General features: G+C 45.5%; 1 protein-coding gene across 1 annotated transcript; it reads right to left on the bottom strand.

The window, feature by feature from the left end:
* Positions 1-18480: 18480 nt before the first annotated feature.
* LOC311107324 (MICOS complex subunit MIC60-like) lies at positions 18481-20708 on the bottom strand (the record flags this gene model as incomplete). Its single annotated transcript, XM_084149808.1, is given in 6 exon segments — positions 18481-18627; positions 18629-18990; positions 19245-19374; positions 19687-19812; positions 20062-20285; positions 20667-20708. Coding segments are annotated over 6 exon segments (1014 nt in total). The 5' UTR covers positions 20692-20708.
* Positions 20709-22498: the final 1790 nt, after the last annotated feature.

Here is a 22498-nt window from a genome sequence, read left to right as displayed (position 1 = left end):
AGTCTTCCCAGCCTGGTGCAGGTCTACAATTTTGTTTCTGGTGTCCTTTGACAGCTCTTTGGTCTTGGCCATAGTGGAGTTTGGAGTGTGACTGTTTGAGGTTGTGGACAGGTGTCTTTTATACTGATAACAAGTTCAAACAGGTGCCATTAAAACAGGTAACGAGTGGAGGACAGAGGAGCCTCTTAAAGAAGAAGTTACAGGTCTGTGAGAGCCAGAAATCTTGCTTGTTTGTAGGTGACCAAATACTTATTTTCCACCATAATTTGCATATAAATTCATTAAAAATCCTACAATGTGATTTTCAGATTTTTTTTTTCTTAATTTGTCTGTCATAGTTGACGTGTACCTATGATGAAAATTACAGGCCTCTCTCATCTTTTTAAGTGGGAGAACTTGCACAATTGGTGGCTGACTAAATACTTTTTTTCCCCACTGTACCAGCATGCCTCTCCATAGGGAACAATGGGGGGAGCTCAGAGTTCCAAGGGCAGTACGCTGCCCAGCCTTACATAATTAGAAAGAGGAGATTCTCATGATTCAAATGGTGTCCGACTTGAAAAAATCTAAATATACACATTATGAGATATTTGGCGAAATAGACAGACATGTCCGTGTACAATTTTCGCATAGGGAAACTATGGGGCAGCCTCAGAGTTTCAACTGTAATGTGTAATTTCTGACATTTTAAATGCTAGCTTTTGATGACAACTCAGTACCCTTCCCAGCCTTACATCATTACAAATAGGAGATTATCCTGATTAAAATGGTGTCTGACTTGAAAAAATCTAAATATACACATTGCGAGATATTTTGTGAAATAAACAGACATACCTATATTTCCCCTATAGGAAACAATGGGACGACCTCAGTTTCATGTGTAAATGTTTTATTTTTGACGTTTTAACTACCAGCAATTGGTAACAGCATTGTACGCTGCCCAAACTTACATCATTAGAAATAATAGATTATCCTTTTTAAAATGGTTAAAATACATACATTTTGAGATATTTGGCAAAATAGACAGACATGTCCCTATTTGTCACGGATTCTGCCGAGGCTGCTCCTCCTCCTTGCTCGGGCAGGCTTCAGCGTTCGTCGTCCCCGGAGTACTAGCTACTGCCGTTCGATGTTATCGGTGTTTGTTTAGTTTTGTCTGTATTGTTTACACCTGTTCGTCATTATGTTAATTGTTTCCCTTATAATTACCCCTGTCTCTCATCTGTACTTTGTGTGTGATTGTTTTCCCCTTCACGGTTGTCTATTTTGTGAGCGGGTTATTTCCTCCCTACGTGGAGTTATTTTCTGTGTCCTTTTGGATCCTTTTCGTATTAAAAGTACGTATCCGAGAGTTCTGTGTCCTGTGCCTGACTTCGTTTACCGCATCTCACAGACAGTCGTGACAGAATCACACACCTTACCATGGAGTCAGCAGGAGCGACGGCACCGACTGGATCACTCGAGGAGCGCGTCCTACAACAGGCAGCGATGCTCCAAAATCTTGGTGCCGCTATGGATAACGTTATGAACACTTTGGGACGGTGGGAGAGAGGAGGTTTGCCCACACCTCCTCCAACGATACCACTACCATCGGCTACTCCTATCGTCTCACATCCGGAGTCCAGTGGGATTCGGCTCTCGCTCCCGAGGGCTTATGATGGCACCGCAGCCGGGTGTCAGGGTTTCCTACTCCAGGTGGAACTTTACCTGGCAACCATTCACCCGGCACCCTCGGGATACAAGAGCGTGTCCGCCCTCATCTCCTGTCTGTCCGGCAAGGCACTGGAGTGGGCCAACGCCGAGTGGGGAGGGATAGACGCCGCTACTGTGAACTATGCGGAGTTCACCGGCCGCTTCAGGGCAGTGTTCGATCATCCCCCGGAGGGGAAGGCAGCGGGTGAGCGTCTATTCCACCTCAGACAGGGGAGGAGGAGCACGCAGGAATTCGCACCGGACTTCCGGACTCTGGCTGCCAATTCGGGATGGAATGAGAGGGCCCTCATCGACCACTACAGATGCAGCCTGAGGGAGGACGTTCGTCGAGAGCTGGCCTGCAGGGACACCAACCTAAGCTTCGATCAGCTGGTGGACATGTCGATTCGCTTGGATACCCTGTTGGCTACCCGCGGAGATCCAGCACTGGGGCCGTCCATTCCATCCCCCAGCACCTCCGAGCCGAGCCCTATGGAGCTCGGGGGTGCTGGTAGTAGGGAGGCCAGGAAGGAAGCTGTCCCCTGCACCAACTGTGGCCGCCGAGGACACACGGCGGTTCGGTGCTGGGGAGGGTCTCCTCGGATTCGAGGCAGCAGGCAGCGCACTGATGAGTCATTCCTGGTGAGTAAGGTCCCAACTCACCCAGAGCTCTCTGCTGTTCATATGTGTATCCAAGTGATGTTTCCAGAAGTTTATTCTTACTCCCAGCATAAGGCGCTAGTCGATTCAGGCGCAGCTGGGAATTTTATCGATCGCCATTTCTCATATAAGTTAGGGATCCCTATATTACCAGTCGATGTGCCCTTCCCTATCCATGCCCTAGATAGCCGGCCTTTGGGGTCGGGATTGATTAGGGAGGTCACAGCGCCACTGAAGATGAAAACGCAGAAGGGTCATGAGGAGACTATACAGTTGTATTTAATTGACTCTCCTGCGTTTCCAGTGGTGTTGGGACTTCCCTGGTTAATATCTCATGACCCCAACATTTCATGGCAACAGAGGGCTCTCAAGGGATGGTCTGATCAGTGTGTGGGGCGGTGTGTAGGTGTTTCCGTAGGGGCAACGACGGTGGAGAGTCCGAACCAAATGCCCACAATGCACATTCCTCCTGAGTATGCCGATTTGGCAAGCGCCTTCTGTAAGAAGAAGGCGACTCAATTACCACCTCATCGACAGGGGGATTGTGCGATAGACCTCCAGGTTGGCGCGGCGCTCCCTCGCAGCCATGTGTATCCTCTGTCTCAGGAGGAGACGGCTGCTATGGAGACATACGTCGCCGAATCCTTGAGACAGGGATACATACGGCCTTCCACTTCTCCTGCGTCCTCAAGTTTCTTTTTTGTGAAGAAGAAGGATGGGGGTTTACGCCCGTGTATTGATTACCGTGGTCTCAATCAGATCACTATTAAATACAGCTATCCTCTCCCTCTGATTGCTAGTATGACGGAGTCATTACACGGGGCGCGCTTCTTCACAAAATTGGATCTCAGGAGCGCTTACAACCTGGTGCGCATTCGGGAGGGAGATGAGTGGAAAACAGCCTTCAGTACCACCTCGGGTCACTATGAGTACCTCGTCATGCCATACGGTCTAATGAATGCTCCTTCAGTCTTCCAATCATTTGTAGACAAGATTTTCCGGGATTTGCATGGACAGGGGGTAGTGGTGTATATTGATGACATTCTGATATACTCCGCTACCCGTACCGAGCATGTGTCCCTGGTACGTCGGGTGCTGGGTAGACTGTTGGAGCATGATCTGTATGTGAAGGCAGAGAAATGTCTGTTTTTCCAGGAGTCCATCTCCTTCCTGGGACACCGGTTGTCTGCGTCAGGGGTGGAGATGGAGATTGACTGCGTTTCAGCCGTGCGTAATTGGCAGACTCCAACTACAGTAAAGGAGGTGCAGCGGTTTTTGGGTTTTGCCAATTACTACCGGAGGTTTATCCGGGGTTTTGGACAGGTAGCGGCTCCCATTACCTCCCTGCTAAAGGGGGGCCCGGTGCGTTTGCAGTGGTCGGCTGAGGCGGACAGGGCATTTAGTCATTTGAAGGACATGTTCACCTCAGCTCCGGTGCTGGCACATCCGGATCCCTCTTTGGCGTTCCAAGTCGAGGTGGATGCGTCCGAGGCGGGGATCGGTGCTATACTGTCTCAGCGCTCGGGCACGTCTCCAAAACTCCGCCCCTGTGCTTTCTATTCTAAGAAGCTCAGTCCGGTCCTGGTCTCACCTGTCGGTGGATTTTGTCACGGACCTTCCCCCCTCCCAGGGGAATACCACGATCTTGGTCGTTGTGGATCGGTTTTCTAAGGCCTGCCGTCTCATCCCTATGCCAGGTCTTCCTACAGCCCTACAAACGGCCGAAGCCCTGTTTACTCACGTTTTCCGGCACTACGGGGTGCCTGAGGATATAGTGTCTGATCGGGGTCCCCAGTTCACCTCTAGAGTGTGGAGGGCGTTTATGGAACGTTTGGGGGTCTCGATCAGCCTTACCTCGGGTTTTCACCCTGAGTGTAATGGGCAGGTGGAGAGAGTAAACCAAGATGTGGGTAGGTTTCTGAGGTCCTACTGCCAGGACCGGCAGGAGGAGTGGTCGGGGTATATTCCCTGGGCAGAGATAGCCCAAAACTCACTCCGCCACTCCTCCACTAATCTCACTCCTTTCCAGTGTGTGTTGGGCTATCAGCCGGTTCTGGCACCCTGGCATCAGAGCCAGATCGAGGCTCCTGCGGTGGATGAATGGTTTCGGCACTCGGAGGAGACATGGAACGCTGCGCACGTCCATCTGCAGCAGGCCATCAGACGGCAAAAGGCAAGCGCAGATCGCCACCGCAGTGAGGGTCCGGTTTATGCACCGGGAGATCGGGTCTGGCTCTCGACCAAAAACCTGCCCCTTCACCTGCCCTGCCGGAAGCTGGGCCGGCGGTTTGTGGGGCCATTTAAAGTCCTGAGGAGATTGAACGAGGTATGTTATAGGTTTACAGCTGCCTGTTAATTATCGCATTAAACCCTCGTTCCATGTGTCTCTCCTCAGGCCGGTGGTAGCTGGTCCACTCCAGGAGAATGAGGTACGAGAGGCCCCTTTGTCCCCACTAGACATCGAAGGGGCTCCGGCATACTCAGTCCGTTTCATTGTGGATTCGAGGCGTCGGATGGGGGGTCTGCAGTATCTCGTGGAGTGGGAGGGGTACGGTCCGGAGGAACGGTGCTGGGTCCCTAGGAGGGACAACCTAGATCCCTCCCTGTTGACAGAGTTCCACCGGAGTCACCCAACTCACCCTGCTCCACGTCCTCCTGGCCGTCCCCGAGGCCGGGGTCGGCGCACGGCTGGAGCCGCGCGTCAAGGGGGGGGGGTACTGTCACGGATTCTGCCGAGGCTGCTCCTCCTCCTTGCTCGGGCAGGCTTCGGCGTTCGTCGTCCCCGGAGTACTAGCTACTGCCGTTCGATGTTATCGGTGTTTGTTTAGTTTTGTCTGTATTGTTTACACCTGTTTGTCATTATGTTAATTGTTTCCCCTGTCTCTCATCTGTACTTTGTGTGTGATTGTTTTCCCCTTCACAGTTGTCTATTTTGTGAGCGGGTTATTTCCTCCCTGCGTGGAGTTATTTTCTGTGTCCTTTTGGATCCTTTTCGTATTAAAAGTACGTATCCGAGAGTTCTGTGTCCTGCGCCTGACTTCGTTTACCGCATCTCACAGACATCGTGACACTATTTCCCCAAAACAATGGCAGTCTGAAAATTCTAAGAGCAGTCTTTTATTTAACCAGCTTACCATTTATCTACTACCATTTTCCTTTTTGTGTTTAACATTTTGTGGTTTGTAATCTAGCGGTTAAGAGCATTGGGCAGTAACCTAAAGGTGGCTGGTTCGAATCCCCGAGCCGACTAGGTGAAAAATCTGTCGATGTACCCTTGAGCAAGGCACTTAACCGTAGTTGCTCTGGATAAGAGCGTCTGCTAAATTACTAAAATGTAAATGCAAACTAGGCCTCTGTGAAAGTGTGTCAATAACGTAATAACTTTTCATTATTCATAGATCTACTCCTCTGATGACATGGCAGGCAGGTAGACAGGTAGGCAGGCAGGCAGCACACTCCTGAAAACGAGAAGCTATTTTTCAGTGTCTGTGTTTATATGTTAAGGGGGTGTTACTTTGGCAGAAAATGTCACCCATCTAAATAAATATTTATTTATTTATTTAATTAACTAAATGTATGCTGTTTTTGGTTTATGTCAGTTTCATTGTTTGTTAGGCTATAAATTGTTATTTTATGGTTGTAAGTGATAAACTAGAAAATGTTATATTTTGCAATTCTGAGTAATTACTACTTTAGTAAGGATATACACTTAGTAAGGATATACACTTTATTCAGTACTACTGCAATTGTTCAAATAGATGGTAGGATAAGACCACAAATGAAATTTCAGAAGATCAGTTTAGTTTTCTCCCTGGATACACTACTCCCCCTCACAGGAAAACTCATGTGCAGGCTTTTTTCTGTCCCTTTCCACTCTGTTAACGCAAGAGGAAGGACTGAAAAAGCATTTAACCGATTACTGTGAAGTAATATAATGATGATACATGTTCATTATTGACTGTTTTTATGCTCATGTTTTGAAATTATACTTCATTACCATAACGATTATCAATAAGCCTGAACATTAATTCAGTCACCTCTGGTCGACAAAAACGTATTTTCCTAGTACATTCATTGTCAAATTCATCAACCATCATTGAGCAGCTCTGCTTTCTTGCACAAGTAGCCAACTCAACAAGCCCTGCCAAAAGCTTGTGCCGTCAGCCGCAGCGAGCACTCTGCATTCTCGCACAAGCAAGGGGCATGTTGAGGTAAATCTGCTAACCGCGAGGGTTGCATGACGTAATTTATTGGCGGGCTGTGGAAGATCCACGCTTGTCTTATCTATTCCGAGGCTGTTTACTCGCTTTGTCTTACCAGATATTAAGATGGGTTGAGGTTAGCACATTTGGACTGGGTTCAATACCTGCTCTAGTTACAATTTTTTTGCTCTCCCAAAAGCAACACAGGCCTAATACGAGATATGTATATATATATATATATATATACAGTGCCTTCGGAAAGTATTCAGACCCCTTGACTTTTTCCACGTTTTGTTACCTTACAGCCTTATTCTAAAATGTATTAAATAAATAAAAATGTCCTCATCAATCTACACACAATACCCCATAATGACAAAGCAAAAGCAGGTTTTATGAATTTTTGCAAATGTACACTTCCGGTCAAAAGTTTTAGAACACCTACTCATTCAAAACATCCCAAGAGCATGATGCTGCCACCACCATGCTTCACCATAGAGATGGTGCCAGGTTTCCTCCAGACATGATGCTTGGCATTCAGGCCAAAGAGTTCAATCTTGGTTTCATCAGACCAGAGAATCTTGTTTCCCATGGTCTGAGAGTCCTTTAGGTTCCTTTTGGCAAACTCCAAGCGGGCTGTTATGTGACTTTTACTGATGAGTGGCTTCCGTCTGGCCACTCTACCGTAAAGGCCTGATTGGTGGAGTGCTGCAGAGATGGTTGTCCTTCTGGAAGGTTCTCCCATCTCCACAGAGGAACTATGGCGCTCTGTCAGAGTGACATTTACATTTACATTACATTTACGTCATTTAGCAGACGCTCTTATTTTTTATTTTTTTTTTTGGGGGGGGGGGGGGTTAGAAGGATTACTTTATCCTATTCCAGGTATTCCTTAAAGAGGTGGGGTTTCAAGTGTCTCCGGAAGGTGGTGAGTGACTCCGCTGTCCTGGCGTCGTGAGGGAGCTTGTTCCACCATTGGGGTGCCAGAGCAGCGAACAGTTTTGACTGGGCTGAGCGGAAACTGTGCTTCCGCAGAGGTAGGGGGGCCAGCAGGCCAGAGGTGGATGAACGCAATGCCCTTGTTTGGGTGTAGGGACTGATCAGAGCCTGAAGGTATGGAGGTGCCGTTCCCCTCACAGCTCCGTAGGCAAACACCATGGTCTTGTAGCAGATGCAAGCTTCAACTGGAAGCCAGTGGAGTGTGTGGAGGAGCGGGGTGACGTGAGAGAACTTGGGAAGGTTGAACACCAGACGGGCTGCGGCATTCTGGATGAGTTGTATGGGTTTAATGGCACAGGCAGGGAGCCCAGCCAACAGTGAGATGCAGTAATCCAGACGGGAGATGACAAGTGCCTGGATTAGGACCTGTGCCGCTTCCTGTGTAAGGCAGGGTCGTACTCTCCGAATGTTGTAGAGCATGAACCTACAGGATCGGGTCACTGCCTTGATGTTAGCGGAGAACGACAGGGTGTTGTCCAGGGTCACGCCAAGGCTCTTTGCAATCTGGGAGGAGGACACAACGGAGTTGTCAACCATGATGGCGAGATCATGGAACGGGCAGTCCTTCCCCGGGAGGAAGAGCAGCTCCGTCTTGCCGAGGTTCAGCTTGAGGTGGTGATCCGTCATCCACACTGATATGTCTGCCAGACATGCAGAGATGCGATTCGCCACCTGGTTATCAGAAGGTGGAAAGGAGAAGATTAGTTGTGTGTCGTCTGCGTAGCAATGATAGGAGAGGTCATGTGAGGATATGACAGAGCCAAGTGACTTGGTGTATAGCGAGAATAGGAGAGGGCCTAGAACTGAGCCCTGGGGGACACCAGTGGTGAGAGCACGTGGTGCGGAGACAGATTCTTGCCACGCAACTTGGTAGGAGCGACCTGTCAGGTAGGACACAATCCAAAAGTGAGCCGCACCGGAGATGCCCAACTCGGAGAGGGTGGAGAGGAGGATCTGATGGTTCACAGTATCAAAGGCAGCAGACAGGTCTAGAAGGACAAGAGCAGAGGAGAGAGAGTTAGCTTTAGCAGTGCGGAGAGCCTCTGTGACACAGAGAAGAGCAGTCTCAGTTGAATGACCAATCTTGAAACATGACTGGTTTGGATCAAGAAGATCATTCTGAGAGAGATAGCAAGAGAGTTGGCTAAAGACGGCACGCTCAAGAGTTTTGGAGAGAAAAGAAAGAAGGGATACTGGTCTGTAGTTGTTGACATCGGAGGGATCGAGTGTAGGTTTTTTGTGAAGGGGTGCAACTCTCGCTCTCTTGAAGACGGAAGGGACATAGCCAGCGGTCAAGGATGAGTTGATGAGCGAGGTGAGGTAAGGGAGAAGGTCTCCGGAAATGGTCTGGAGAAGAGAGGAGGGGATAGGTTCAAGCGGGCAGGTTGTTGGGCGGCCGGCCGTCACAAGTCGCAAGATTTCATCTGGAGAGAGAGGGGAGAAAGAAGTCAAAGCATAGGGTAGGGCAGTGTGAGCAGGACCAGCAGTGTCATTTGACTTAACAAACGACGATCGGATGTCGTCAACCTTCTTTTCAAAATGGTTGATGAAGTCATCCACAGAGAGGGAGGAGGGGGGGGGGGGGGGGGGATTCAGCAGGGAGGAGAAGGTGGCAAAGAGCTTCCTAAGGTTAGAGGCAGATGCTTGGAATTTAGAGTGGTAGAATGTGGCTTTAGCAGCAGATACAGAGGAAGAAAATGTAGAGAGGGGGAGTGAAAAGATGTCAGGTCCGCAGGGAGTCTAGTTTTCCTCCATTTCCGCTCGGCTGCCCGGAGCCCTGTTCTGTGAGCTCGCAATGAGTCGTCAAGCCACGGAGCAGGAGGGGAGGACCGAGCCGGCCGGGAGGATAGGGGACATAGAGAGTCAAAGGATGCAGAAAGGGAGGAGAGGAGGCAGAATCAGGAGATTGGAGGGAGAAGGATTGAGCAGAGGGAAGAGATGATAGGATGGAAGAGGAGAGAGTAGCGGGAGAGAGAGAGCGAAGGTTGCGACGGCGCATTACCATCTGAGTAGGGGCAGAGTGAGTAGTGTTGGAGGAGAGCGAGAGAGAAAAGGATACAAAGTAGTGGTCGGAGACATGGAGGGGAGTTGCAGTGAGATTAGTAGAAGAACAGCATCTAGTAAAGATGAGGTCAAGCGTATTGCCTGCCTTTTGAGTAGGGGGTGAGAGGGTGAGGTCAAAAGAGGAGAGGAGTGGAAAGAAGGAGGCAGAGAGAAATGAGTCAAAGGTAGATGTAGGGAGGTTAAAGTCACCCAGAACTGTGAGGCCAGCTCTAGGAAGAGTCTTGGTGGTTCCAAACTTCTTCCATTTAAGAATGATGGAGGCCACGAGTGTGCAAAGCTGTCATCAAGGCAAAGGGTGGCTATTTGAAGAATCTCAAATATAAAATATATTTTGATTTGTTTAACACTTTATTGGTTACTACATGATTCCATATGTGTTGTTTCATAGTTTTGATGTCTTCACTATTATTCTACAATGTAAAAAATAGTAAGCACACTTAGCACTTTTGACTGGTACTGTATCTGTTGTTCCATGTAGTGAATCTGTTATTCATTGTGTTTGTATGGGCTAATAGCAGTAAGGCCAAATATAAATGTCCATCAAATAAGTTTTCTATTCTTTTTTTTTGTTATACTTCAAGGGGTCTTAAAATTCAAATAGCAAAATGATCCTTGGTATGACCTTCTTAAAACAATTCCATATAGCTTAGTCGAACAGTGGGCTCCAAAATTACTGGCACCCCTGACTGGCAATGCAAAAAACATACTTTAAAACATATAAACTATATAACTATAGAGATCATTTGTTATGGTACTGTCCATTTGTAGCTTGTTTTTGGACACAGGTCCAGGAATGGCTAAAATATTGCAATATTTACCTGGAGCTAACCCTACAGATAGCACTACTGGGTGATCTGAAAAGTCATAGTCAATCGATTAATAATATAATAATACTTTTAGCAAAAAAAAATATTTTCAATTTACAATCTGTAGAAACAATGAGAATAGAAGGGTTCCGAACTTTTGTAAAACATCACAGTACAGTTGAAAAATATATGGCAAATACAAATCCAATATGGATGGTGTTAAGAGATAGATGGGTGGTGTTGAAGGATGGGACTAATAACAACTAACAACAACTAATAACAACAAGATAACTAATGTAAAGCATGCTGTGTCCATAATAAGTATATAGCTTATAGGTTGAGAGCTTTTGTGAAAGAGCATAGTTAGAAAGATATGGCATATAGAAGCAAACCGGACGGACATCATGAAAATGATCGGAGAGGTTGAGGGTAGAGGAAGTTCATGAGTAAAAACAAACAAAATATAATTATTGTAAAATTGACTGTGTCCATAAAATGTATATAGTATGTATAAGCTGGAAGTAGAGGCCTAAGCATTGTGGTTCACTAGTTTACTCCAATTAGGGAAGGGGTTGTGGGGTTGGAAGGTGAGGGATCAGCCCAGAACTACACGGCAGGACCTGGTCAATGACCTGAAGAGAGCTGGGACCACAGTCTCAAAGAAAACCATTAGTAAAACACTACGCCGTCATGGATTAAAATCCTGCAGCGCACGCAAGGTCCCCCTGCTCAAGCCAGCGCATGTCCAGGCCCGTCTGAAGTTTGCCAATGACCATCTGGATGATCCAGAGGAAGAATGGGAGAAGGTCATGTGGTCTGATGAGACAAAAATAGAGCTTTTTGGTCTAAACTCCACTCGCCATGTTTGGAGGAAGAAGGATGAGTACAACCCCAAGAACACCATCCCAACCGTGAAGCATGGAGGTGGAAACATCATTCTTTGGAGATGCTTTTCTGCAAAGGGGACAGAACGACTGTACCGTATTGAGGGGAGGATGGAATGGGCCATGTAACGCGAGATCTTGGCCAACAACCTCCTTCCCTCAGTAAGAACATTGAAGATGGGTCGTGGCTGGGTCTTCTAGCATGACAACGACCCGAAACACACAGCCAGGGCAACTAAGGAGTGGCTCCGTAAGAAGCATCTCAAGGTCCTGGAGTGGCCTAGCCAGTCTCCAGACCTGAACCCAATAGAAAATCTTTGGAGGGAGCTGAAAGTCCGTATTGCCCAGCGACAGCCCCGAAACCTGAAGGATCTGGAGGTCTGTATGGAGGAGTGGGCCAAAATCCATGCTGCAGTGTGTGCAAACCTGGTCAAGACCTACAGGAAATGTATGATCTCTGTAATTGCAAACAAAGGTTTCTGTACCAAATATTAAGTTCTGCTTTTCTGATGTATCAAATACTTATGTAATGCAATAAAATGCTAATTGATTACTTAGAAATCATAGAATGTGATTTTCTGGATTTTTGTTTTAGATTCCGTCTCTCACAGTTGAAGTGTACATATGATAAAAATTACAGACCTCTACATGCTTTGTAAGTAGGAAAACCTGCAAAATCGGCAGTGTATCAAATACTTGTTCTCCCCACTGTATATATACAGTCGTGGTCAAAAGTTTTGAGAATGACACAAGTGTTGGTCTTCACAAAGTTTGCTGCTTCAGTGTTTTTAGATATTTTTGCCAGATGTTACTATGGTACACTGAAGTATAATTACAAGCATTTCATAAAGTGTCAAAGGCTTTTATTAACAATTACATTACGTTTATGCAGAGTGTTAATATTTGCAGTGTTGACCCTTCTTTTTCAAGACCTCTGCAATCCACCCTGGCATACTGTCAATTAACTTCTGGGCCACATCCTGACTGATGGCAGCCCATTCTTGCCCAATCAATGCTTGGAGTTTGTTAGAATTTGTGGGGTTTTGTTTGTCCACCCGCCTCTTGAGGATTGACCACAAGTTCTCAATGGGATTAAGGTCTGGGGAGTTTCCTGGCCATGGACCCAAAATGTCAATGTTTTGTTCCCCGAGCCACTTAGTTATCACTTTTTCCTTATGGCAAGGTGCTCAATCATGCTGGAAAAGGCATTGGTCGTCACCAAACTGTTCTTGGATCTTTGGGAGAAGTTGCTCTCGGAGGATGTGTTGGTACCATTCTTTATTCATGGCTGTGTTCTTTGGCAAAATTGTGAGTGAGCCCACTCCCTTCGCTGAGAAGCAACCCCACACATGAATGGTCTCAGGATGCTTTACTGTTGGCATGACACAGGACTGATGGTAGCGCTCAACTTGTCTTCTCTGGACAAGCTTTTTTCCGGATGCCTCAAACAATCGGAAAGGGGATTCATCAGAGAAAATGACTTTACCCCAGTCCTCAGCAGTCCAATCCATTTTTCCATTTTTCCATTTTAGTCATTTAGCAGACGCTCTTATCCAGAGCGACTTACAGTTAGTGAGTGCATACATTTTCATACTGGTCCCCCGTGGGAATCGAACCCACAACCCTGGCGTTGCAAGCTGAGCTACACAGGACTACAATCCCTGTACGTTTTGCAGAATATCAGTCTGTCCCTGATGTTTTTCCTGGAGAGAAGTGGCTTCCTCGCTGCCCTTCTTGACACCAGGCCATCCTCCAAAAGTCTTCGCCTCACTGTGCGTGCAGATGCACTCACACCTGCCTGCTGCCATTCCTGAGCAAGCTCTGCACTGGTGGTGCCCCGATCGCGCAGCTGAATCAACTTTAGGAGACGGTCCTGGCGCTTGCTGGACTTTCTTGGGTACCCTGAAGCCTTCTTCACAAAAATGGAATCTCTCTCCTTGAAGTTCTTGATGATCCGATAAATGGTTGTTTTAGGTGCAATCTTACTAACAGCAATATCCTTGCCTGTGAATAACATTTTGTGCAAAGCATTGATGACGGCACGTGTTTCCTTGCAGGTAACGATGGTTAACAGAGGAAGAACAATGATTTCAAGCACCACCCTCCTTTTAAAGCTTCCAGTCTGTTATTCTAACTCAATCAGCATGACAGAGTGATCTCCAGCATTGTCCTCGTCAACACTCTCACCTATGTTAACGAGAGAATCACTGACATGATGTCAGCTGGTCCTTTTGTGGCAGGGCTGAAATGCAGTGGAAATGTTATTTGGGGATTAAGTTCATTTTTATGGCAAAGAGGGACTTTGCAATTAATCTGATCACTCTTCATAACATTCTGGAGTATATGCAAATTGCCATCATAAAAACTGAGGCAGCAGACTTTGTTAAAATTAATATTTGTTTCATTCTCAAAACTTTTGACCACGACTATATATGGTGACCCACATTGAGATGCTACTGCCTGGGCTGTGATAAAATGTAAAGGCCCCAAGTAAATCTCCTTGGCTTTAAGCCTTCACATCAGCCTGCTGGAGAGAGAGAATTTCTCATCTTCAAAACGTGGGTTTTCAGATTTTGCCTGTGATACTTTTATACATGATTTAAATTACATACTGGGAAGGACAGACTATAATACACCTCAGTAGGTTCAGCAGTTTTTGTAATGGTTATATCCTTGTTTGAATTGGCATTATTTTTGAGTGATGTTTTTCCTCTAAACAATTTACAGCTCTGATTTTCTCCCCATCATAACTGTCAACGGGGGTAAATAACAGTGGTTTCCTTGAAAAGGGGAGAATTTGAGCTTTACAAAAATGCCAGAATTATTACTGTACTTCTAATATTCAACAAATAGCATTTGCTTTTCCCATAGGAAAAAAGCAACTGCAATTCGCTTTTGCGGACTGCAGCGTGAGAGCGGCAACAAAGATGAATGAATAACTGCGCACGTGGGAAAATAGAGCTTCTGATGTGATAAAGCAAAGATAGCCTACATGAAAATAAGAGAGTAAACATTGTTTGTAGTTAACGTTAGTTACAAGTCAAGTGTCTTGGCTTCGCATCAGTTCAGAAGATTGACGAGTGACTGAAGTGACCTCCTGGGAGCTGTGTGGGAGAGCCTGGGCAGATCACAGATCAGCTCCATCAGACCATGCAACTGAAAGATGCCAATTCTGCCAATGAGAGGATTGCATGAAATATTTTGCATGCATGCATGCTTAGGATTGGACAAAATAGATATAAAGGAGCTTCATGTCAAATTAAATGTAAATTAGTCTCACGTGGAATTCTCTTCACCTCGTCACATTTTCGAAGACTAAAATGAAAAGTAATTTGTAATAGTTATGATTTTTTCCAGGGCATCTTGTCTCCTTGTCGCCATAGTTTTAGTCAGGAAAAATAGGTTGTTGACGAGTTTAACACTGGTTCTCACACAGACATACACATATCCACAAAACCGACGAGTGACTAGCAACTATTCTATTAGCGATTTATGCCCTAAAATGTAAGCCCTATTTTATTTGTTGGTGTTATTATTATTCTTCCCTAAGGGCAAATTCACATGCACATTCCTGTGAGTTGGTAAGGCCATGAAGGTAGAACTACCCTCTCAAGCAATGCCATGTCAATTGGCCACATGGTGGCGCTATAACAAGCGATTGAAGATACAAACTTTGAAAGGTCACTCACCCCATGTGACATAGAGTCTTGAAATTCAGCACATAGGTCCCTCCACAAGGAACAAATTTGCCTCAGGATCCATGATGGATTTTCCGCCATTTTGAATTCTGTGAAAAACACTTAAAATGCTACTCCTCTGGCACCGAATGACTGATCTGCACTAATCTTGATATATAGCATCAATGGACCAAGGTGTCTCAATGCAATAATTTACAGACTAGTACCTCAAACAACATGACCAATAAACATTAACGTGGGCGTGGTCTGGCACATAAATGCATATAAAATCAGACACAGATATTTGTATTGTAATAAAACTTGATACACATGTTCCAAATATTGTCAAGACTCAACATATGCAAGCACATTCAGTTCGGCCACATGGTGGCGCTATAATGGTAACATATTTATGTCTCTTAATCTGTTTGACTCAGAGTGATGGGATTTGGCACACATGCTCAGGGATATGAGTTTAGCTAACCTGTAAAGTATGGTTAAGTTTGGTTGCATGGTGGCACTGTTGGACAGGAAAAAACATTCATGCAAGCTCATTGGGTTATAGCGGCCATGTTGTTTGAGCTAGAGTCCTGGAAAATATTGCATTTAAAGACATGGGTCCACAGATGCTATATACCAAATTTGGCCAATCGGTCCAGTGGCTCTGTAGAAGATGTTTAAAGTAGTCAACATCATCAAAATACATCAAAAGCATATTGCATGATCTGTTCGATGTCAAAATTGCCTGATACTTGGCGGAATTCATTATGCCATCAATCTTAACCAGTGCCCCTGGACCTCTGGAATTAAAACAGCCCCAAAACCTCACTGACCCACCACCATATTTCACCATGGGTATGAGGTGCCTCTCCTTGTATGCATCTCTATTTCGAGATTTGGCAGCATTTACAGTTGTGAGTCTTTCTGGGTAAGTTGCAAAGAGCTTTGCACACCTGGATTGTACAAAATATTTGCTGTCAAGTTGGTTGTTGATCATTGCTAGACAGCTATTTTCTAGTCTTGCCATAGATTTTCAAGCCGATTTAAGTCAAAACTGTAACGAGGCCACTCAGGAACATTCAATGTCGTCTTGGTAAGCAATTTCAGTGTATATTTGAAAGGTGAATGTGTCTCCCAGTGTCTGTTGGAAAGCAGACTAAACCAGGTTTTCCTCTAGGATTTTGCCTGTGCTTAGCTCTATTCTGTTTATTTGTATCCTAAAAAACTCTCTAGTCCTTGCCGATGACAAGCATACCCATAACATGATGCAGCCACCACCATGCTTGAAAATAAGAAGAGTGGTACTCAGTGATGATTTGTGTTGGATTTGCCCCAAACACAATGCTTTGTATTCAGGACATGCATTTCTTTGCCACATTTGTTGCAGTTTTAGTTTAGTGCTTTATTGCAAACAGGATGCACGTTTTTGAATAGTTTTATTCTGTACAGGCTTCCCTCTTTTGACTCTGTAATTTAGGTTAGTATTGTGGAGTAACTACAATGTTGTTGATCCATCCTCAGTTTTCTCCTATCACAGCCATTCAACTCTGTAACTGTTTTAAAGCCAGCATCGGCCTCATGGTGAAATCCCTGTGTGGTTTCCATGCAACTTATGTGACTTGTTAAGCTCATTTGTACTCCTGAATTTTAGGCTTACCATAACAAAGGGGTTGAATACTTATTGACTCAAGACATTGTAGCTTTTCATTTTGTATTAATTTGTAAACATTTCTAAAAACATACAGTACAAGTCAGAAGTTTTGACACACCATTCAAGGGTTTTTCTTTAATTTGACAATTTTTTACATTGTAGAATAATAGTGAAGACATCAAAACTACGAACTAACACATATAGAATCATGTAGTAACCAAAATAAATAGAAATATATTTTATATTTGAGATTCTTCAAATAGCCACCCTTTGCCTTGATGACAGCTTTGCACACTCTTGGCATTCTCTCAACCAGCATCATGAGGTAGTCACCTGGAATGTATTTCAATTAACAGGTGTGCCTTCTTAAAAGCGCTCTCAACTTTTTTGGGCACTCGATAGTTGTCTGCTTTTTGTTCATATCCTGGTCTTCTTTTCCTTGTATTGTAGGAATAATCTGTCCGAGCTAGAGGTCTCAACTGAAGTCAGCAAGTGAGAGGTGTGAATCTTGAGAATACAGCACTCAAATGTATACTGAACAAAAATATAAATGCAACGTAAAGAAAGTGTTGGTCCCATGTTTCATGAGCTGAAATAAAATATCGCAGAAATGTTCCATATGCACAAAAAGCTTATTTCTCTCAAAATGTTGTGCACAAATTTGTTTATATCCTTGTTAGTGAGCATTTCTCCTTTGCCAACATAATCCATCCCCCTGACAGGTGTGGCATATCAAGAAGCTAATTAAACAGCATTATCATTACACAGCTGCACCTTGTGCTGGGGACAATAAAAGGCCACTCTAAAATGTGCTGTTTTGTCACACAACACAATGCCACAGATGTCTCAAGTTGAGGGAGTGTGCAATTAGCATGCTGAATGCAGGAATGTCCACCAGAGCTGCTGCCAGATAATTTGATGTTCAATTCTCTACCATAAGCCACCTCCAACGTTGTTTTAGAGAATTTGGCAACCGGCTTCACAACTGCAGACCAAGTGTAACCACACCAGCCCAGGACCTCCACATCTTCACCTGAGGGATCATCTGAGACCAACCACCAGGACAGCTGATGAAACTGAGGAGTATTTATGTCTGTAATAAATCGCTTTTGTGGATAAAAAATCATTCTGATTGGCTGGGCCTGGCTCCCCAGGCCCACCCATGGCTGCGCCCCTGCCCAGTCATGTGAAATCCATAGATTACATTTGACATTTTAGTCATTTAGCAGACGCTCTTATCCAGAGTGACTTACAGTTAGTGAGTGCATACATTTTTCATACTGGCCCCCCGTGGGAATCGAACCCACAACACTGGCGTTGCAAGCGCCATGCTCTACCAACTGAGCTACAGGGGACTAGGGCCTAATGTATCTATTTCAATTGACTGATTTCTTTATATGAACTGTAACTCAATCAAATCGTTGAAATTGTTGCATGTTGCGTTTATATTTTTGTTCAGTATACCTGTTGTGTCCTGAGTGAATTGCTCAATAAAATTCAACTACAGCCAAACCTCTTTATTGATGTAAATCTCAAAATTCAGTTGATTACTGCAACACATTTGTAGCGAACTCAAGTACCACAACTTATTCATTGTAAATGCAGAGGCTGTTTATTTGGAAGCTAAGCCATTAACTACAGAATAAATACACCAAATGTGAAATTGATGTGTGATTAACAATGTAAAAAAAATTATACACATCCTCTGCATATAATAAAAGATAAATAAAAATAAACTGCGCTCTTGTCAACATCCATGATTTATTGATATATCCAATATTGACAGGGAGAAAATAGCATGACAGAATGGATTATTTGATTCCTCACAAAAATCTGGTCAATAAACCACTAGTCCTGAGCCACCCTGCGTGACTCACCCTTCAGCTGGTTGATAAACTTGGCGGCCAGCTCCAGGTCTCCGTGCTCCAGGCTGTAGGCGGCGTAGGAGAGCAGCTTAAACGTGTCGAGATCTTCGGCCGACAGCTTGGCAGGGGGGGGCCTCCTGCTTCTTCTCAAAGAGCAGGGTAGCCTGCAGGTAGGACAGGAAGTACTGATAGAGGCTGTTGCGGGTTTCGTCGATCAGGGCCACGCGGCGGGCCAGCTGGCGGATGACATAGAAGCGGGCGTGGAGAGAGGCCTCGCTGTAGACCCCGCGACTGAGGGACTCGGAGGACAGGGCAGTGGCCAGTGCCAGGGCAAACCCGTTCTTGGCACAGCTCTCCTTGATGGCCTGCACAGCGCCCTCTAGGCGCTCGGTGGGGTCGTTTAGGGCAGCGGTCCTCAGGGTGTAGTTCAGAGCCTCCACTGAGAGCCACAGCTGATGGGCCTTAGGGGCCTCCTCCTCTGCAATAACATGGCCTGTAGGGTAATAGATAACACTTTAGTGTCTCATACAGAACACACCAGAATATATAAAAACAATTCTGGTATAGTCAAAATGTGAAATGTCCTGCTTTTTTTTGTTGGTTTAGACAAGTCTTTTGGCTCATGTTAGTACCAGAAAGGGAACAAGTATTGTATTTGAATGTTGCATAACATTGTATGTGACCTTCACCTGAATGCAGAGACAGCATTTTCATCCCTGTGGACTCTGTGTAGTGTGTATTATTCACTGTCAATGGCCTTCTCTATGCCCTTGAGCCTGGCATAAGCTGCATTCATGTCCAGGGTGAAGCTGTCCAGTTGGTCCTGTGTCAGATGAAGGTACTCTGTCTCTTTCTCCATCAACGTGCTGTTCAGGATCTGGAGAGGATTCAAATGATGTTCATCATTCAGTTTGCATTAGGTAGGTTTTACAGTTTAGGAGTGTTTGCATTGCTAAATATTCACAGTAAGTAGTTATGATGTAGCAGTGACATATGCAATAAAGGGAACTCTCAAAACACTGAATACAGGTTTGGGTTATTGGTTGGTTGGCTGGCTGGCTTACCTTATCTCCTGTATTTGAATATATCACCCTCCTGTATTTGAATATGAATGAGGTTTGATTGGCTGTGGGTATGAATATGTAACAGTAGACAATGTGTGACTGTAAGGGGATATGGATATACTTGCCTCCTCTGCTTCAGAATGCAGCTCCTGACCCTTGGGGACGTCACGCAGGTGGTCTGTGTGTGCTGCAGCCCGTCTACGCAGCTGGGTCTGCATCTCAGCCTCCATCACCTCCCGAGTCTCCTCCACCTGATGATGAACACACCGATACAGTCATTCATCCATCACTAGAAAACACCCAACTAACAGTTTGGCCTCATTCTCAGCAGTGTCATTCACTCTCATTCTACTCATCTGTCTAACAGAGCAAACATTTAGCTAGATTGCTACTTTAAGAGAAAAGGGAAAGTCCTTCAATCAAAATGGATGAATAGTGCCATATCATTAGGATTGTTTGATTAAGAGTTATTACAATAGAGAAACACCCTTTTCTCTCACCTTTTTCTCCTGCTCCAGATGCATTTGTTCTCGATTGTGTTCCAGGGCGGTGGATACTGCCAACTCCAGGGCCTTCTTGTCTTCCAGTTTCTGCTGCTCCAGGGCAGACTTGATGTGGATCTGTTCCCTCACCCTCTGCTCCGCCAGCTCCCGGTTCAGCTGGTCAATACGTCGGTGGGCATGGGCGATCAGGGAGTTGAGGTCATCTTGAGTCAGCTTCCCTGCTGGAAACGGCCAAGGGCCAGTCCGTGAATTGAAGGGCTTATTTATGCTGCAACTATTTTTCCCATGGTTCCATAGTCAAGACCGGTTCTAATTCTCAATTAATCTTTCCTCGATTCCTTGCATCCTTCCTTTTGTGTCTTTATCAAAACACATTGAAAAAAGGGGAGGGGGGGGGCTTTGGACCTTCTCCTCCAATAGAGTTGAGAAGGAGGCGAGAGGATGCAAGGAATTGCAGAAAGAAACTGAACTTAAGCCAATCATGTCATTGATGCTGAGCATAGTTTTTCACAGGCTTACTGCAAAGCCTAACTTTCGAGATGTGGGTGGGTAATGGTAGTAAGTGGTGGGGGTGAAACTGCCGCATGTGGTCTGACTCTTACTGAGTCCCTTCCATTTGGCCAGCATCTCTGGAGTGATGCTGTTCCTTCTGAAACTGGGCCTTGGCCTCGTTTACCAGCTCACTGTACTGGGACACAATCTTAGCCTCAGCCTGGGCTGTCTGGACCTGCAATAAAAACACATAAGGTGTCAAGACATGTCTGGTCAGGAAGGAGGTAGGGGTTTTCCTTCAGTGAAAACATCTAACCTGCTGGGTTCACTGCATGCTTTTGATTACATAACATTACATAACATTGAAGCAGTTCGTCACTGTCAACCGAGAGACATGTAGGTGTAACAGTACTCTTCTTGCGTTGTGTACAATCCATCATCAACACAAACTCCATCTTGTAACACCAGTCATGGAGCTTTATTCTGATAGGAACAGCACAAAATTGCACATCATGCAATGCACGGCTCACCATCCAACTCTGCACTCACGCACTGTACAAAATATACAAACCCCCCACCAGACACAGTAAGTTGCTAGCTAGTATTAGCTGGAATTCTCTACAACAAAATGCACAACAAATATTCACCAAAAAACACTGCATCTTATGTGTGATGTTCGAATAACATTTACAAACAAATTGATATAAATTATACATTTACATCATCACTTGGGAGTATAAAAATCACTTTTGACGTACAGTGCTTTGCAACCAACAACTTACCGCTGGTTTGGTGCTTGTTCACTGGGACGATTCTAACTGAAACATCCTCCCTCATAAGCAAGCTACGCCAACCAGCCAATAAGATGCCATGTTGAGTAGGTGAAGGCAAGACAAAACCAAAAACCCATTGGCTTATCAATAAAGTGGCAAGGGGAATCACCAATATAACCCTGTTACACTCCCCCCTACTGAATTCCACTTGCAAAGAATAATAATAAAAATACAAAACGGCACTGTGCAAACATACCAGGTACAGAAACACTCAACATATGTACAGAATAATTCAGAGAGAGAGAAAAAAAAAGATTGATATATTTTTATACTACCTAATATAGAAAAATAAAAGGTAAAGCTGTGTATATCAAGGATGCAGACCCTGCTTTAAAACAGTCACTAAATATTCCAGTCATTAGTGTCCTTAAACTAACGTGACAGAAGATCCCACCAAACACGGACCAAGCAGCGTGCCCAGGAGGACCGAACACCCTGGACACAGGTGGGGAAGATGTGGTCGTGGGTGAAGATATTTGCGGGGAAAGGACCCTGGGCAAAGAAGGAAGCCCAGGCAGGAGAGGAGCAACGGCAACACAGAAGCCGGCCGAGGAGGAAGCCCGAGAAGCAGCCCCAAGAAAAATTGTTGGGGGGGCTAAAGGGGTGGTCGGGGAGCGAGAGAGAAGAGCCCCGACCACTGCACCCGGTGGGTTTCCAGATTGATTCCCTACGACCATGGGAAGAAGAGTGGGAACAGTATTATACTGAGGAGTCGGAGGATGACGACGACGATGAGTTTCTGTTCCCTAACTCATGGGGGCTCCCGGAGGAGTCCTCACTGGAGGAGGAGTGCCGAGAGAGAGAGAAGGATCGGCTCTGCAGGGTAAGAGAGGAGGCCACCATATTACGGGGGCTGATAGATAGAATAGAGCGGGAGAGATCCATTCAAGAGGAGGCACTGCAGGAGGCTCGTAGGGAAAAGGAGGAAGTAGAGGCACGGAGAGAGGAGCTGGTTAGGCAGCATAAGGAGCGGGGGTTAATAAAGGAACCTAGGTATGCGGAGATACGCACTGTATCACCAGTGCGCATGCACAGCCCAGTGCGTTCTGTGCCAGCGCCCCGCACGTGTCGTGCGAAAGTGGGCAGCCAGCCAGGACGGGTTGTGCCAG

Source organism: Coregonus lavaretus (assembly GCF_964263955.1).
Source record: "Coregonus lavaretus genome assembly, chromosome: 32".
Classification (NCBI taxonomy): domain Eukaryota; kingdom Metazoa; phylum Chordata; class Actinopteri; order Salmoniformes; family Salmonidae; genus Coregonus; species Coregonus lavaretus.
This window is presented reverse-complemented; position numbering and strand designations above follow the sequence as displayed.